Below are 17,720 nucleotides of genomic sequence, written 5' to 3' on the forward strand. Positions count from 1 at the left end.
CCATGTGACTCTGGCAAAAATTATATCATCCTGGAAAACTCTTGATCCACTGTCCTGCCTGATTGCCTCAGTGTTTTGGGAGGTCAGCTGACAACATATAAAATATCCGTTGTATTTGACCTAATAACACCATTACTTTAACTGTATCCTATGAGAATAACCCAGAAAGGGAAGAATGTTTGTGGCAGAGTTAATTACAAAGGTGAAGAACTGAAACCAGCTTACAGGCTTACCAATAAGGAAGTTACATGAATCATGGAACATCAACTTGTAGCTAGTAAAGTGGGAATTGGGAAGCATGCATCTGTGGACACTTGAAAAATTAAATATAAAATAGCTAAATGGAAAAAAAGGAGCACAATGTTATAGTATACTCTGTAGCCACTCTAAAATCTATGATTACATATTGTTTAAGCTTAGAAGAATCTATGGAGGTTATAAGTAGTTTGCTTAGATAGAGGAGTTATAAGAAGATATTTGAAAATCTGTTTTTGTTTTTTGAGATTTTTTTTTTTATCTTTAAGCAATCCCTACACTCACTATGGGGCTCAAACTCACAACCTCGAGATCAAGAGTCTCATGCTCTACCGACTAAGCCAGCCTGGCACCCCTGAAAATGTTATTTTAGGGATAGTTTTTCCTAAGGTTTCTCTCAAAGAGTGTAACTTGTTCTCAGTCACACAAATTTTAGCACAAATGCTCCCAGTACTGGAATGGGAATCTGAATGCCGCTGCTGCGTTTTGTGCCCAGCCCAGCAGACGGGAGCATTTGGATTCCAGAGCGCAAAAGAGGGCAGCCTTGATCTGTTGGGGAGGAATATGATGACGGTGACTTACAGGGAAACTGACTTCATCTAGCTGATTTATTTTTAGATCCGTGTGTAAGTCGGCCAATTGTATCAATGACTAAGTGTTTTAGGTTCCAAATTATTTCTTCTGTCATTTTCTGATATTTTGGAAGTTTATTTGACCTGAAAAAGGGAAGGAAAAGATCAAGGGGAGGAACTTTCAAGGAGTTCTGTGAAGTTCTTTTCCTATTAAGACTCAACCCTTGGATTCCAGCAGGAAAAGGTTAGGAAGGTGGTCGGGGAAGGGGGTGGAATAATAGTCACCATAGACTGTGTGTCAAGCACTGGCCAAAGTGCATGGACTTTTAACTCTTAACTTCTTGGAGTAACCCTAGGAGGTAAGTTCTGTTATTGTCCCATTTTACAGATGACTGAAGACACATTTGTACAAAGTAAGGTGTTTGAGTTTACCTGGCTGCTAAGGAGATCTGAATTCAGATAGTCTACTTCCTGTGTCTGTGGGTTTTTTTGTTAGTTTGTTTTTTGCTTTAGGTTTGTTTGTTTATTTATTTATTTAAGTAATCTCTACACCCAACATGGGGCTCGAACTCACTACCCTAAGATCAAGAGTCACATGCTCTTCCAGCTGAGCCAACCAGATGCCCCAGTGTCTGGGTTCTTAACCACTATGCTATTCTGGATACATCCAGCTGTATTTTCTAAAGTAATTATAGAGTACTAAATATATAGAATTCCAAAATATAGAATTTTAGATTATTTGGAGAGTGGCATCTGCAAGGTGAGGTTGCTTTCATTGTACGCCTGTCCAGAAGCTCAGGAATTATGTGGGAAATGTTTTTTTTCCCCCAAAGTCTCTTCCAATCTGTGTTTCTGAGACTTGTTACACATACGTAGATAGAGTGAATCTAACTCATTTTAGAGTATAACATTTGTTCAAGACCAAAACCATGAGTAATTAAATGATTTTGTTTCCTAGGCCATGCTAACAGACATCGAGCACAAGGTTGCCTCTCTGCTAGAGAGCTGCAAAGATCTAGGGCCAGGAGACAGTGGGGCCACTCAGCAGGAGGCTGAAGCTCTTTCCTTGAAACTAAAGACTGTGAAGTGCAATTTGGAAAAAGTCCAGATCATGCTTCAGGAGAAATACAGTGAAGACCAGGTAAAACATGGCCATGTATTGATGCGTATGGGTAGACGATACAGTAGAGCCACCAGGAAGGAATTCTGGCAGAGGTGGTAAAGCAGCTATAGAGGAATTACACTAAGTAAGAAAGAATGAAGCCTCTTAAAGCTGTGACGGATGGTTGTACTGACTCTTGTTACTGATTCCATTTTGCCTTACAGTTTTTCCTACCTAGGCTATTGTTGGTGACAGTGTAGGTTTGGCTTGGATTAGTTTGATTGGATTGATTGTTCTTGCTTGTAATGAGGTCTGAAAGATATGTTTATTCCAATTACCTGGAAAATGAAGTTCTTAGAGAAGTTTAAAATTTGACATCAGAAATATAAAACCTATTTCCAGGGTCCTTTTTGTTATACATTTACAAATATATATACTGATCAAAGTACCATACAGTTAAAGTGTTCTTGTGACTTTTAAAAATGTTCTGTGTTTATAAATACAAATACGCCTCTATGAGTAGGGTCTTACTGTATGAGATTTGCATCTATACTTGGGAGATGGTGGTTCCTCCACAGAGGACTTACGTTCACAGAAATAAGATTGGCAGCAGATACATAGGCTCTGCGGTTCCCCTATTCATTCTCATATGTTCTCTCTTTTTAAAATGTTTTGGGCATAAGGGAAATCTAAATTCATAAGCATAAAACTGTGTCTCTTTTTGATTTGTTTGGGTTTTTTTGTTTGTTTGTTTTGCTTTTTTGTTTTTTCACTTTGTTCTTAAAACAGAAAAGCAATGCATATGGCTTTTAGTAATTCATTGGATGAATTACACTGAGGAAATAGGATGACCACATCACTAAATGTAATGGTTTTTTCAGTTGTTTTGAAATAAGTATGTGAAATCATAGTATATAATTACAGAAAATAATACAATCACTTACTTTATATAAAACTTTTCCATTATGTAATCTCATTATTAGAATGGAACTAAAGTAGGTCATTTTTTTAAGAGTCTGCCATTACAAATTTTTTTGCAGCATTCTACTACTCTAAAGAAACCTTCAGAGCATCCAAATGATCTCCAAGCAGATAACCTTTCTGAATTCGAATCGATTGTAATTGAAAGGCCACAGTTCGGCAAACAAAAAGATTTCCAGCAGCAACAGGTAATTGCAGCCCTTAACAGACATAAGGATAACTATAAAGCTTTCTGGGGCACCTGGGTGGCTCAGTGGTTGAGTGTCTGCCTTTGGCTCAGGGTGTGATCCCAGAGTCCTGGAATCAAGCCCCGCATCGGGCTCCCCAGGGGGAGCCTGCTTCTCCCTCTGTCTGTGTCTCTACCTCTCTCTCTGTGTCTCTCATGAATAAATGAATAAAATCTTAAAAAAAAAAAAAAAAAAAAAAAGCTTTCTACATGCAATATTCTTTTGAACCAAGTACCGAACTGCCATTAGGGTATTTTTTTTTACGGGACTGGATGGACAGTGTGATGGACAGGTGCTCCCTGAGTGTTGAGCATTTGCTGTAGAAGCTGCTTTGCTTTCTTCTTCAGGTGAGGACGATCTAACTGCTACTTTATTAATTTGCAACTTATTTCAAACTAAGCAGATACCTTCCGGTGAACTTACCTCTTTAACACCTCTTTCCCTATTGTTTCAAAATGTGTTGGCAAATTTCGGGGGATTTTCCATATGTGTGATATATATTGTATATATATTTGGTCATTGTGTGAATGTTTTAAGTAGATTTTTGAGAAATAAAAGTTAGTAGGAACAAGCAAGCAGGAAAGGGAAATAGTAAATAATAATTTAGAAAGTGGTTCAAAATTAACAGAAGCAACCATTGGCTACTAGTTGAAAACTTTGACTGGACCATTTGAATCTCACTCAATTATAGGTTCTGGAGTTAAAACCAATGGAACAGAAAGATTTCATCAAATTCATAGACTTTAATGCCAAGAAAATGTGGCCACCATATTGCCAACCTGATGAAAATGTAACTCAGAAATCAACTGAAAGGTAAAAACATTTTTAGAGTTGGACATTCAGCAGTTATTGGTTGGGAGAATTTAGAGCATTTCTTTTTAAATCACTCATAAAACATTGTCTGAATGTGATACAATTTTTGTATGTGGATTATTCTGTGCACTTTTTCTTTTCCCTTAACAGCATGAGGGCATCCAGCCTTGAAAACGATGCTCCAGGCTCAGTCTTGTCAACCCAGGACGAAAGTGGGGATAAGTGGCAATATTTACATCATGAACTCTCATCAAAAATCGGGCTACCACCACCCAAGCAGGTGCAGCCTCAGGTCAGTGTGTGCCTGCACACAATGTAAATAATACATAAACATGTTTATCTTTGAAAATGCCACAAACATTCATTAAAGACATATATATGTTCTGTATTATGTAGTAGTTTATTTTCAGGAAGCGAAGATGCCAAGTGGGTTTTTCATTTGACGCTTTTTTGCCCTCCTGGAAATCTGCAGTAAGTGCCATGCCTTTGTGCTTCTGTGGCACCATGGGCTTCCCTAATCACAGCTCTTAAAATACTGGGAGCCTGTTTACTTGTCTGTATTCCCCGTTAGGCAATATGGGAAGAAAGACCATGTCTGCCTGGCTCACATTTGAGTGCCTGGCACAGTACCTGAAACACTATCAAGTCTCAGTTTTGATATGTTGAATGAATAAATTCGGAATGAATAATAAATGTTTACAAAAACAGTTTAAAAGTGATACAATGCAATATTAGTGTTCATTCATTCATTCATCAAAAGATTATTAGGAATCTGTGGTGTGCCAGCCCCTGTTCCAATGGTACCTGTATTCCACCAACACACTCTATTATTGCCATTACAGGTTTTATTCATACTGTCCCAGCTACTGCAGGATTTCTGTCTCAACAAGGAGCCCATGAGCAGAATAGCACTATTGCGCAGAACAGTCAAGCTTTTGCCTTCAGCTTTGTACTCAACCTGCCTGGGCAAATTCTCACTTGATCCCAGTTCTCCAGTCTGGTGGAAACTTTTCAGCTTTACTCTGCCAAGGACCTTATTTGACCTATTAATGTTGAATTAAACTCATTGATAGGGCTTTCGTCTTGGTTTCTCCTTGTCATACACACCGTAGCATGTATATTGTTCTCTTTCCAACAGGAGTTCTTTTCTCCAAGCAGAGTCAGATACCACCTCACCTGGTTGCTTTATATTTACTAGTTTTACAATTTGAAAAAGGGATTAACTCTGAATCTTTCTCTCATCTGAAGTCACAGTGAATTTTTACTACTTACTTAGTTTTCCAGTAACAAATCAAGATGCAAGATGCAAATCTGCCCCTGGAGGTGACTGTGTCTATTCTAAGATTTGGTTATATACCAGGGACGTACCAATAAATGAGAAGCAAAATAGCTAGCCTCATAACATAAATGGTATTGCTACTAAATTGAAGGATTAGTGATTTTACTCTATTTTTCAAGTTATGGCTTATTTTCCCTCATTTTGATATTAAAGGGACCTGCAGATGTCTAAATAAAGCTTTTCATGACCCTTCAAAGCTGTTTACAATATTTAAAATTTAACTATGTTTATGACAAGTGACACGATAGCAAAAACACCAAGAAGGTAACACATTAACACATGAAGGCATTTTTGCTATTTTACATTAACATTACCAGGATCTCAAATTATAATAAGGCTTCCCTTTTTTCATATAGGTTGCCACAAATATGAGTGTTCTACCCAATGTGAGCATGTATAACTTTAGATACCCAACAACTGAAGAACTGAAAACATATACCACACAACTTGAAGACCTGCGTCAAGATGCAAATAATCTGCAGACTCAGGTAGCAATAACACGTTACAAATTTTCCTCATTGCAGTATCAAAAAAGAAGGAAATGTGACATTGTGAATTAGTCATAATTGTCTTTACTGAATAAATAGTAGAATACATAATGGAATAGGTCTTAGAATTGCAAATAGAATTTATCTCATTTGCCAACTCTGGTGAATTTCGTAGTGGCTGCCTAGAGCACCATGTGCAAAGGCTTCTGAACCCACATCTAGGGTTGGCAGGGACAAAGATCATTATTTTTTTGTTTTGTTTTGTTTTTTAAAGATTTATTTATTAGAGAGAGTAGGGGTAGGGGAAGGGGAGCAAAGGTAAAGGGACAAGTAGACTCCATGCTGAGCATGGAGCCCAACATAGACCTCGATCCCAGGAGATCATGACCTGAGCTGAAATCAAGTGTATGCTTCACCAACTGTGCCACCCAGGCACCCCAACAAGGATCGTTGTTGATTAGTATTATCTGCAGTGGTCCCCTGTGATTGGAAGGGTGAGGAAGGAGGGGAGTATTGACAAGATTTCTAACCTTAAGTAGATTTAATGCCAAGATGGTATGCTGGGTAATGTTAGGAGTCTACCAGAGCAGACAATAGGAATCAGAGCCCAAATTCGGCTAATTACAGCTTTGGCATGCTTCTAAATTACTTATAGCTGGTCAAGAATTTGAGGTAAAGAAAAAGATGTGGTTTCAACAGCTTATGCTAAAACATAAGAGATCTGTGGCTTCCAAACTAACCAGGGCACATTTGTACGAACCTAGGTGCTCCCTCCTCCACTTGGAGTTCTACATTTAAGGGGGCCTTCTTTCTCACAATCAGCTCATAAATGACACTTCTAACTATCCCCTGCTCCATAGCCCATCCCTATCTTTTTTTATTGAGCTATAACTGATATATAACATGGTATTAGTTTCAAGTGTATACCATAATGAATGGATATTTGCATGTACTGTGAAATGATTGCCATAATAAGTCCAAACTCCATCACCACATAGAGTTATAAAAATTTTTTTCTTGTGATGAGAACTTTTAAGATCTACTCTCTTAACAACTTTCCGATATACAGTACAGTATTATTATCTATAATCACCATGCTGTGCCTACTATTCCTATCTTTAAGATACTAAACCTCTTTCTGATCAACCCCTTCAAATGTCTTGACTTCTTTTCCTTCTCCAGGCTTTACTTGATTTCATTAACCCACTTTCTCCTACATTAAACTGTGGGAGGCAGGGAGTAGTGTGAAGGGGACAATATGCTTTACTTGGGACCACACTTCCACCTGGATGGCTCCATAAGGAAGTCCTTCATCTAGTGGTTTACCTTTTAATTCCATTTCAATATAGTCAACTCACTGCCTAACATTGAGTTTCTTAAACTTCTTTTTCTCAGAGTTAACATCTTAATTGTATCTATTTATTCTTCTACTTGGTTCATAAAGTGTTCTAAACAACCAGTTATAAAGAAGTGAACCAAAAAAAAAAAAAAAAGAAGAAGTGAACCATAAATTGTAAACTATAACAGAAACCAGGGAAAATTGAGGCTTGGGAAGACAAGGAATCCTAATTTTTTTTTCTTTTTTCTTTTTTTCTCTTGACTCAGGAAAACATGACAGAAGACACATACATAAATTTGAATACAAAATTATTTGAGCTATTCCTGACCCTCAGTCAGTGCCTTGGCAGTGTGGAGGAGATGCTGCAGACACCTGGGCTCTCCAGAGAGGATGTCTGTGCTCAGCAGGCACACTATGAGGTGGGGAGTTTCCAGCAAGTCCATGTGGTGGCCATTTCTCAGCAGCCCACCATTTAAGCCCGAGCTGAAGCCTCTGAAGGCCAGAGTCCCTTCATTGTATCTTTCTTTCTCTCCTCTTTGCAGACACTGGCTCTTGAGTTAAAAAAACTTTACTTAGCTATGGGTGACAAGAAGGATGATCTTGTGAAAGCCATGACTTGGCCTGAGAGGAACACCAGCCTGTTTCTTGAGTGTTTTAATAACCTCCAAGTCTACCTGGAGCATACCCAGATCGCAGCTGCCTCTCGAAGCAAGTCCCTGAAAGCTGGCCTCGACTATAACCGCAGTTATCAGGTACGGGGGCTCAGTGCTTGGCCTTCTTGAGCTTTGATTTAGGTTAATTTCCACTAATTCCATTGTTCTTGGTGGCATTTGTGAATAAGGATTGCTGAGGAAAGGCTTGAGTGAGACATTCTTTCTGTGAGGGTTTTTTTTTTTTTTTTTAACTAATTTATTTTATTTTATTTTTTTTGTGAGGGTTTTTTAGGTTAATCCTGCCGCACATGGTTGGAGACCCTTTGAAAGCGAGGTCCTTCCCAAAGTTGCTGTGTGAATTAATTAGGTTGAGCTAACACACTGTTTCTTTCCTGTGTTATATTTAGCCATTGGTGAAGGGTTATAGGGGAGGATTTCTAGGTAATAGGGAGCCATTAAAGGTTTTGAGCGAAAGAGGAACTGTGTTTCAGGTAGATTTATCCGGCTCTTGTCTACTGCAGATTGGAGGAGAGACTTGAAGCAGACAGACAATTTTATAGTTTCCTAACAAGAGAAAAATACAACACCACTTATGAAGGAATCTTGCCCATAAAAGCAAACCTCAATCTGATCAAACCTCTAGAGTCAAAGCAAAATAGACTCAACGGAAGAAGAGCATGTTAGGCAGCGCTGCAGGGGGACAGTCAGCCAAACGCAGATGGTGGGAAGCTGTGTAGAATAAAAGATGTTGTTTTTCCACCATCCCACCCCAAATCCCAGAAACAAAAAAAGAGAGATGCTTGGGGAACCTGCCAATTACAAGAGACTTAACCCGCTATTAGTCCATTGCAACCTATTGGACCTCATTTAGATTCCAATTCAAACAAACCAAAAAGAAAAATTATATGCAATTAGAGAAATGTGAACCCATTCTGCCAGTTAATAGTACTAAGGAATTATTGTTGATCTGTAGTATTTTTAAAGGGAAAAATCTTTATCTTTTAAAGATACATACTGAAACTTACACTGATAATATATCTGTGATCTGTTTCAAAATAATCTGAGGGGAAGTAGACTAAGTATAGTCAAGAAAGCTCAGGGGAGTACAGAGCAGAGATGTCTGGCCACAGGTCAATAATTGTTAAAGCCAGGTGATGGTGACATAGAGATGCCTCTATTTTGGTATGTGTTTGAAATTTCTGCTGGCACAAATATTAAAGGACAAGTAAATTTTAAGAAAAGATATTGAAGGCCTAAATGACGTTCTCACTGTTTCCTGGATTTATCTTCTTATACAGAATGAAATAAAGCGATTATACGATCAACTTATTAAGAACAAAACATCTTTACAACAGTCTTTGAATGAAATTAGTGGCCAGAGTATTGATGAACAGCTTCAGGTAATCAAATCAAAATGATTAAACTGATCTAACCTTGGACTAAAGAGTTTTGTGCAGAAGCTGTGCTTCTGAACCACTTCCCTTTGTGAGCAGTGGCAAGGCTCTATAAATAAATAAAGGTGAAAACTATTTATGTTGACCTTTAAAAATAATTTGTAAGTAGTTCTTTCTTTATGAAGAGTAAATTAAACCAACACAAGACCACTGTTACCTATCAATGGGGCAAAAATGTAAGTCTGTGCAGCATCAGTGATGGTGCTGGGAAAGGAAACCCTCCTTCTCTCAGAAGGGCTGGTGATTTGTCCAGAGTCTTTGGATCATTTGATTATATATAAATCAGAATTCCACGTGTAAATGCTCTTCCACCCACAGCAGTTTCGCTTCATTCATTTATTCAAGTATTCATTGAAGACCTACTATATTCAGACACTGCTCTAGGGGTTGGATTTAATGCTTATCCTAAGGAAGACAAGTGCAAAGAGATAAATATGTATATAAACATTCAAGAATGGACCTAGTAGCACTGCTTGAATTAAAACCCTTAAGTAGCCCAAAGACCATTTAAATCAGACTGTTACAAAAACAGTAGGTGGCCTTAGGATGGCATACCATGTGTCTGATTAAAAGGAGTCAGGTGTTTTGTACTGATTAGAAGAGCAGCCAACAAACTGCTAGGTGAGGATGCAGACTACAGGGCAGATTGATTTGTGCAGTGAGTGTAAGGATGTGCAGGTGTACCTCTACTGGGACATGCTTCATACAGGTTGGGACCAGACTGTCAATGCGGCTCTTTGGCAGAAGGTGGAAGTGAGAGAGGAGAAGTGGGACTTTCACTTTTCCCTACATGTTTTTCTGTACTGTTTAATTCTTTTAAAATGAATCTACGCACCTCTCTGATTTATTAAAGGATTTTACTGTTTTGCATCATCTCTTACTTTAGAAAGCCGATGCATATACAGTGGAGCTGCAGAACTCTGAGAGCCGAGTGGCAAAACTAAGAGACGAAGGGGAGAGGCTTCATTTACCATATGCTTTATTGCAAGAGGTTTACAAGTTAGAGGTATGTTTGAGCAGAAAACATTCTATCAGAGAATTACTCTGATTATAAGGAGTAAGACTTTCTTCTTCCATGAAGAGAGTTTAGATTCATTCTCTATTTGGATTATTTTCATGATTAGATAAAAATGCTTTTTCTTTTCAGGATGTACTTGACAGTATGTGGGGAATCCTGAGAGCCAGGTCCACAGAACTCAGCAGCCCTTGCATCACTGAAAGGCAGGAAAATGCTCTGTTGAGAGGCATGGTGGAACTAGTGGATATTGGAAAGGAAAAGCTTGCTCATGACCACTTACAACAGGCCAAAAGTAAAGCTGCCTTACAGGCTCAAATACAAAATCACAAGGTAAGACACATGGGTCAGTTTACGTTTTCATAGACTTTAAGTCTTTCTGACTTAAACTGAGAATATCCATTTTCTTCCTTGGTGAAATATACATTGTTCATTCATTCATTCATTGTTTTAACAAACATCAATTAGAGGGTTCACAATATACCAGGAACCCTGCTAACCTCTAAGAATATGATTATGAGTGAAACAGACAGTTTCTTAACATTCATGGAGCTTTCAGTTGAAAAAGACACATTTATGAAGGAGTCCTTCAAACATTTAAAATTAAAATTGAAATACATGCTTTCAGAGCATTTAAGAGGGGAAATTGAATTCAGGAGATTAGGAAAGGCTTTCCTGAGAACTGAGACCATAAGAAATATCTATACCTCAATACATGAATATATAACTAGTGTAATGCTACAATAAATCTTTCATTTTCCATTCATTTTATTAAACAAAAACCTCATGATCACCAACTAAAGACCTAGAGTAATTTAAGTGCTGATGTAAAACAATGTGTAAGATAGTTCCTACCTATAACAAGCAGAAGTCTAGGCTTGTGATGAGTAGACCTGGGGAAAAGGAGAGAATATTATGAATATCTATAGTGTGTCGGGACCTATGCTGGATGTTATTCTAAATCTTCTATGTATCCTTTTCAAGGAAATAGGAGAAGGGATTTCTATATCAAGTTCCTACAATTAGAAGGGGCAGCTGACTATAAATGGAGGATGAACATGTGAAGGAAAGCCTTCCTGTGTAAAGGTTCTAAAAGTGTTATTCTCAGAGCTTTTATGTCCCAGGATCCCAATAGACCCTGTCAACAAATTCCCTTTATTTAGCCATTTTACTGAGTAGAAAATCAGGCCAGGCTATGGGAACCTCTAGCTGTTCCATGTGTGGACTTCTCCAGGCTCACACATCTATCCATTCATTTTATGGTCTTGAAATAAATCAGCCATGTATCTATATTTCTGTAAAGTTTCTTAAAACTCAGAGTCACCGATCTACAAAGATCTCACTAGAAATTGAAATTGATAATATTTGCCGTTTTACATGGACTGTTCTGTGGAAAATGTTTTCTTAGAATGATTTTTCATTATGATTTGTTAAAATGCCTGTAGTGTTAAAGACTAAGAGGAATGCAGTCAATTTTCTTTTTCTTTCCTCTTATGTTTGACTACATGGCTGTCCTGGGAGTTGGGATTAAAAAGCAAAGATAACTGTATAAAAAGTGGAAGTAACTTGGTTTATAAGTTTTCACAGTATGGAAATAAATAAATATTAAAACCTTGTCCATTTTACAGCTTTTTTTCCAGAAACTTGTTGCTGACATGCTGTTGATCCAAACATATTCCAACAAAATGCTTCCTTCTTTACTGCAAAAGAAAGAAACATTCTGGGCAGAACAAATAAAAGAGATTAAATCACTGGAGGAAAGGTCACACCAGTGTGGAATAAAGCTGCAGAGTTTGCTACAGGTATTTATTTGGTTTACATAAACTTTGTACTTAAGCCTGGAATTCCGGATTTTTGACCACTGCCTTCCAGGTATCCAGAAGCATCTTTTTATCATTAGCAGTTGTTGATTGGGAGCCAACACTGAGGAATGTGGAAGCATGTTTTAGCTCTCACTGCTACTCCCCGAGTGAAATATTTGCTGAGATTTCTCATCTGTAAATTAGGGAACAGCACAGCATCTTTCCACCTTCTAGGTTTGTGTGCAAATAAACAAACTTGAGGGCACTTTAAGATCCTCAATGAGGTCATTTGCAGGAAATAGTCAGTGGTTCAGAAACGGTACTTCCCTGAAGAGGACAGGCCCAGATATTCTGTTGCTGAAGTGGACTCCTGATCGTCTTATCCCAATTCAAAGAAAAAAAATTCAGTTTGCAAAAAGTTCCTTCTCAGTTTTAAGGTTTTCACTTTTAACTTAAACACAGTGGATATTAGCACTTAAAGGAAATAATCAAAAAGCAAGGAAATATGCAGCTTTATAATGTGATGATCTTATTTTATGCTTAATGAAATTAATTTTCTGGTTAGCTTGTCAAATTGATATTTATATTAATATTTCATGGTATTAAAAGAAGAGAAGAGCCCTTCTAAACCCAAAGAGTGCCCCTAATAGCCACTACTTCAGTAGATAAGAGAATTAATAAGGGGGTTATTTTTCCAACAGATAATTTTTAGTGTCTGTAAGTCAGTTCTGTAGTGTGCTGAGATCCTAGTGGTGGGATTTTCTTTTTTAAGATTTTGTTTATTCATGAGATACACAGAGGCAGAGACATATATAAGCAGAGGGAGAAGCAGGCTCCCCTTGGGGAGCCTGATGCAGGCAGGACTCGATCCCAGGACCCCAGGATAATGACCTGAGCTGAAGGCAGAAGCTCAACCACTGAGCCAGCCAGGTGCCCCTAGTGGTGGGATTCTATAGACACAGAGAGACCTGGAACAAGGCAAGACTCGGGCTAAAGAATTCCTAGTAAGGAAATAGTACTTCCTTGATGAAGTGAAAACCCACATTCCTCCAACAGGGGAATTATGCACTTATAGCACAATTTGGTAATGTTCAGTGGACTGGGGGTTGGAGCAGGGAGGGCAGAAGGAACCTAACAGGAGCCTCTACTGAGAAAGGCTTTAAAAGTTAGCCCCTTTTCTGAGTAAGAGGATGGTTCTCTTCCGGCTCTGAACTCTCCACAGAGGTGTGTATGCTGAGTATCCCTTTAACTTAATCATATTAGTCCCTACTCGATTTGATGAGACAAGCATAAAACACTACTGCCAACTAGATAGTTCAAAACACTCTCCACAATGACAATGGAATTGCTTTCCATTGGTGCTTTAACTTTCTATGGTCTCAGAGTTCATTTTTAGTCTTATGATTAATTTTGTCATTCTGGAAGAGGGCTCCCACTGATTTTATGTTCTTGATTCTCTAGAAATGGGAAGAATTTGATGAAAACTATACATCTCTCGAAAAGGATCTGGAAATTCTGGTATCAACATTGCCCTCCGTGAGTTTGGTGGAAGAGACAGAGGAAAGATTAGTGGAAAGGATTTCATTTTACCAGGTAATTTTGCTCCTGTTGAATCCATCAGAGGCACACACCATCCATAGCACTTTGTTTTTCTTTGCTTTGACTAAATTGCCCATCTTTGAAGGTAAATAGTTTGAATTGAAGTTCATCACACAACTCACTATTAGGTGTATTCAGGGAACCTGCAGGTTTGAATTTTGGGCTGCTCTGCGTAGCCACAAGTCTTATGTTGCGGTCAAGGTCCTGGATTTGAGTCCTGGCTCTCATCTGTCATTTATGTCACCTTTCTGTCTCTCAGTCTCTGTTTCTTTACCTGTAGAATGTCGGTAATCAGGCTAGTTTCCCTGTCTCAGGAGGTGGATGTTGGTGGGTATGGAAATGAGAGCACAAGCAGGGGGAATGGCAGGCAGAAGAGAAGCAGGCTCCCCACTGAGCAAGGGGCCCCATTGGGACTCGATCCCAGGACCCTGGGATCATGACCTAAGCTGAAGGTAGGTGTTTAACGTCTGAGCCACCTCAGCATCCCAGAAAGAACTTTTTACACCATGGGCCACCAAACCTATGTTTGGTTTTCTTATTTCAGTGAGGCTCTGTTTGGATGTAGCCTGTGAGACAGGTAATACTCTGTTACCTGTCACCAGCATTATACAAAGGCCTCAAACAAAATTTTTCTTTGCAACATTTAGTAGTATTATCATCACAGTCTCAAAGTTTGATGCTATAGAAAAGAAAGAACCTTAAAATGGCTTTCAAGTGGCATTGAGATCATGACCAGCAGGATAAAAATTAGTTTTAAGTCTTCTCAACAAAAAGCTTAAAATACTTAGTTACAACTTTCAAATATGTAGTCAGCATCAGAGCTCTGCGGCTGGAGGTGGTTATCAAATGTCAACTTCAAAACTTCAAAAGCAGATTTGTTGCCTGAGTAGGCTCTGGCATGGAAAATGAAAGCATGAAATACTTGGCAGGACCCTGCCATTCCTCAGAAGCATTTAAGCTCCTAGAAGGAACATTTTCCAGGGGCAATGATGCTATAGTCATGCTGTCTAGATGCCTGGAACGGTACAATTGATCTCTTTGCCATCTTATTATATTGAGCATAGCTCTAAGATAAATCTGAATCTTCTGGGGGCAGGAAGCTGCTGCTTAATTCTTTGTTAGCTTACGGATGCAGAAGTACGCTCTGAACAGCTAAGAGAATGCAATGGAAAATTGCATTTTAAACCTCATTATGTTAAGGAGCTGTTTGTACTAGCCCACCTCCTAGAAACCTGATTATTTCCCCAAAAGTGATCATGTCCATTAAAGTGCAACTGTGACTCTGTAAATTTGACATTTAAAATATGAAATAATTGTTCTAAGGCTTTTAAATAAATTTGCCAACTTTAAAAGGCAGACATCTTGTAAAGCCCACCTCACCTACAGATTTCTTTAGTGCATTTGATCAGTCTCAGTCCTCTGTGTCATGGAGAGATTTGTGTGTATTTTGATCAGTGGACATCTGTAGGTCATGGAACATAGTGTCTGTGTGGCCTCTGGGGTTGATCAAACCTTGTTAAATGCTGGTTCTGCACATTATAGGTTAAGTACCCATTGCAGTCTGATTTCTGTGTATAAAATAGTGTAGCTAAAACTTCTCAGAGATACTCTAAAGATGAAGTGTCTTACACTGAAGGCTTAGAAAATTAGAACTCTTTTTTTTTAAGATTTCATTTTTTAAGTTTTTTTTTTAATTTTTATTTATTTATGATAGTCACACACAGAGAGAGAGAGAGAGAGGCAGAGACATAGGCAGAGGGAGAAGCAGGCTCCATGCACCAGGAGCCCGACGTGGGATTCGATCCCGGGTCTCCAGGATCACGCCCTGGGCCAAAGGCAGGTGCTAAACCGCTGCGCCACCCAGGGATCCCTTAAGATTTCATTTTTTGAGGGGATCCCTGGGGTGCTCAGTTGGTTGGGCGTGTGCCTTCGGTTCAGGTCATGATCCCAGCCAGAGTCCTAGGATCAAGCCCTGAGCGGGGAGCCTGTTTCTCCCTCTCCTCCCCGCTTGTGCTCTCTCTCACTATCTCTGTCACTATCTGTCTCTCTCTCTCAAATAAATATATAAAATCTTACCAAAAAAAAATCTTATTTTTTGAGTAATCTCTACACCCAATGTGGGGCTCAAACTTATGCCCCCAAGATCGGGAGTCATGTGCTCTTCTGACTGAGCCAGCCAGGTTCCCAGGACTTTTTTTAAATGCATATGGGAAATTTTATTTGCACCTACAAGATCAAGTGGAAAGAGAAGTTCAGATAGTTCAGATAGGAATGGTGGAAAGAGAAGTTCAGATAGTTCAGATAGGAATGGTGGAAAGAGAAGTTCAGATAGTTCAGATAGGAATGGTGGAAAGGGAAATTTTATTTGCACCTACAAGATCAAATGGAAAGAGAAGTTCAGATAGTTCAGATAGGAATGGTGGAAAGGGCAATAGAAGTAAAATTCTTTAATACTTTTTAAAAGGATTAAGTAATTAGAAAATAGGAAAGGTTGTATTTTGATCAGAATTTATTTTTTCAGCTTAAATTTAAATAGCTGTCAGGTTAAGTGTCATTAGTTGAACCTAGCAGTAGAGGGTAATTCCTTTTAGACAGAGTTCTCTTCAGGGGGTCATCGTATTGCAGTTTTAAAGATTTTCTTTTCTTCTCATGAAGCTAGATTAGTGATGTACTGTTTTAATTTACTCTTCTAAAGTCCTCTTCCTCTCTCCCTTATGAATCCTTCCACTGAGAAGACTCTAGAAATGAATTTTTCCCTACTCTGGACCTAAGGGATGATAAAGAAATGTCTTCTTTTTCCCCTCATTTTTTTTAAAGATTTTATTTATTTAGTCATGAGAGACACAGGCAAAGGGAGAAGCAGGCTCCATGCAGGGAGCCCGACGTGGGACTCCATCCCAGGTCTCCAGGATCTTGCCCTGAGCCAAAGGCAGATGCTCAACCACTGAGCCACCTAGGTGCCCCTTCTTATCCCCTTCAAACCTAGTTGCAATGTAAAGTGCTTACAGGGGCCAGGCAGGAGAACAGAAATACGGACGCTGACTGGGTCTACAGTCAAAGGGCTGGTAGGGACTGCCATCTGAGTGTCAAAGAGAATAAGCGCTTCTCAAGGAGGCGTGGCTGCCCAATTCCAGCCTGTCTTGCCATGTGAGTACAGACCCAGGTTGCTTGATCTTCCAGTTTTCTCAGAGTCACAGGAAATCCTGATTTCTATGTAAAATTTCCTGATTTTCAAAATAATTGCCAGGTCACACAAAACTTATCCACAGCTCAATGTGCCCTGTAGACTGCCAGCTTACTTTTTGCTTTCAGGTAGATGAATTCACTATCAAGTCTAAAGCCATGAATTTTTGTTTTCTGTTTATAAGTCTATAGAATGGGAGAAATGTGCCATAGAAATGCATTAGTCGGACACTCTCATTATGAAAAATAATCAATAAAACAAAAATCATGTTTCTTCAGCCATACTCCAAGACTCCTTGAGGGTTAAGAGAGTGTTACTCTTTCTTCAGTAGCCTCTACTGTAGGCTTTTGATGAAATATTGTGAATACATTGAGGGGGTTCATTTTAAATAACTCATTCTGTGACTTTTTTTTTAAGCAAATAAAAAGAAACATTGATGAAAAGCATGCCCGGCTTTACCAAACTCTGAATGAAGGCAAACAGCTGGTGGCATCTGTGAGCTGTCCCGAACTAGAGGGCCAGATTACAAAGCTAGAAGAGCAGTGGCTGGCCCTAAACAAAAAAATTGACCATGAACTACACAGACTACAAACACTTCTCAAGCATCTGCTCAGGTATGTTTTCTTGGGAATGGATTGTGCTCAGATTTCCATGTGGAGAAAGACCTCAGAGGGATCCTGTGATCAACCAGTTTTTACATGTGGTGTCCCTATTGTAAGGTTTTTCGTCAACAATCTAAAGCACTTGGGTCCCTTTTCTGGGCTAAATGGGATCTCGGGTCTCTAAGATTAGTTTGCTATACTCAGGATAATATGTAATCAGTTCTATGAAAACTAGGAATTATGTTATAAAATTATACACGTTAACGTGTATCCTGTGATAGTGCTTTTTTCTATT

The 17,720-nt window shown here is 38.8% G+C and overlaps 1 protein-coding gene across 6 annotated transcripts in view; it reads left to right on the top strand.

The window, feature by feature from the left end:
- The window catches only part of SYNE2 (spectrin repeat containing nuclear envelope protein 2), a 320,213-nt gene that overhangs the window by 230,541 nt on the left and 71,952 nt on the right, over nt 1-17,720 (top strand). For all 6 annotated transcript variants that reach the window (XM_077909580.1, XM_077909581.1, XM_077909582.1 and 3 more), the window contains 13 exons: nt 1,786-1,968; nt 2,970-3,098; nt 3,829-3,950; nt 4,101-4,242; nt 5,646-5,777; nt 7,383-7,535; nt 7,659-7,868; nt 9,068-9,169; nt 10,110-10,229; nt 10,371-10,571; nt 11,867-12,040; nt 13,502-13,633; nt 17,241-17,437. In XM_077909580.1, the coding sequence (XP_077765706.1) occupies nt 1,786-1,968; nt 2,970-3,098; nt 3,829-3,950; nt 4,101-4,242; nt 5,646-5,777; nt 7,383-7,535; nt 7,659-7,868; nt 9,068-9,169; nt 10,110-10,229; nt 10,371-10,571; nt 11,867-12,040; nt 13,502-13,633; nt 17,241-17,437 (1,997 nt within the window). The remainder of the gene's footprint in view (nt 1-1,785; nt 1,969-2,969; nt 3,099-3,828; nt 3,951-4,100; nt 4,243-5,645; nt 5,778-7,382; nt 7,536-7,658; nt 7,869-9,067; nt 9,170-10,109; nt 10,230-10,370; nt 10,572-11,866; nt 12,041-13,501; nt 13,634-17,240; nt 17,438-17,720) is intronic.

This window comes from Canis aureus, chromosome 9 (assembly GCF_053574225.1).
Source record: "Canis aureus isolate CA01 chromosome 9, VMU_Caureus_v.1.0, whole genome shotgun sequence".
Classification (NCBI taxonomy): Eukaryota; Metazoa; Chordata; class Mammalia; order Carnivora; family Canidae; genus Canis; species Canis aureus.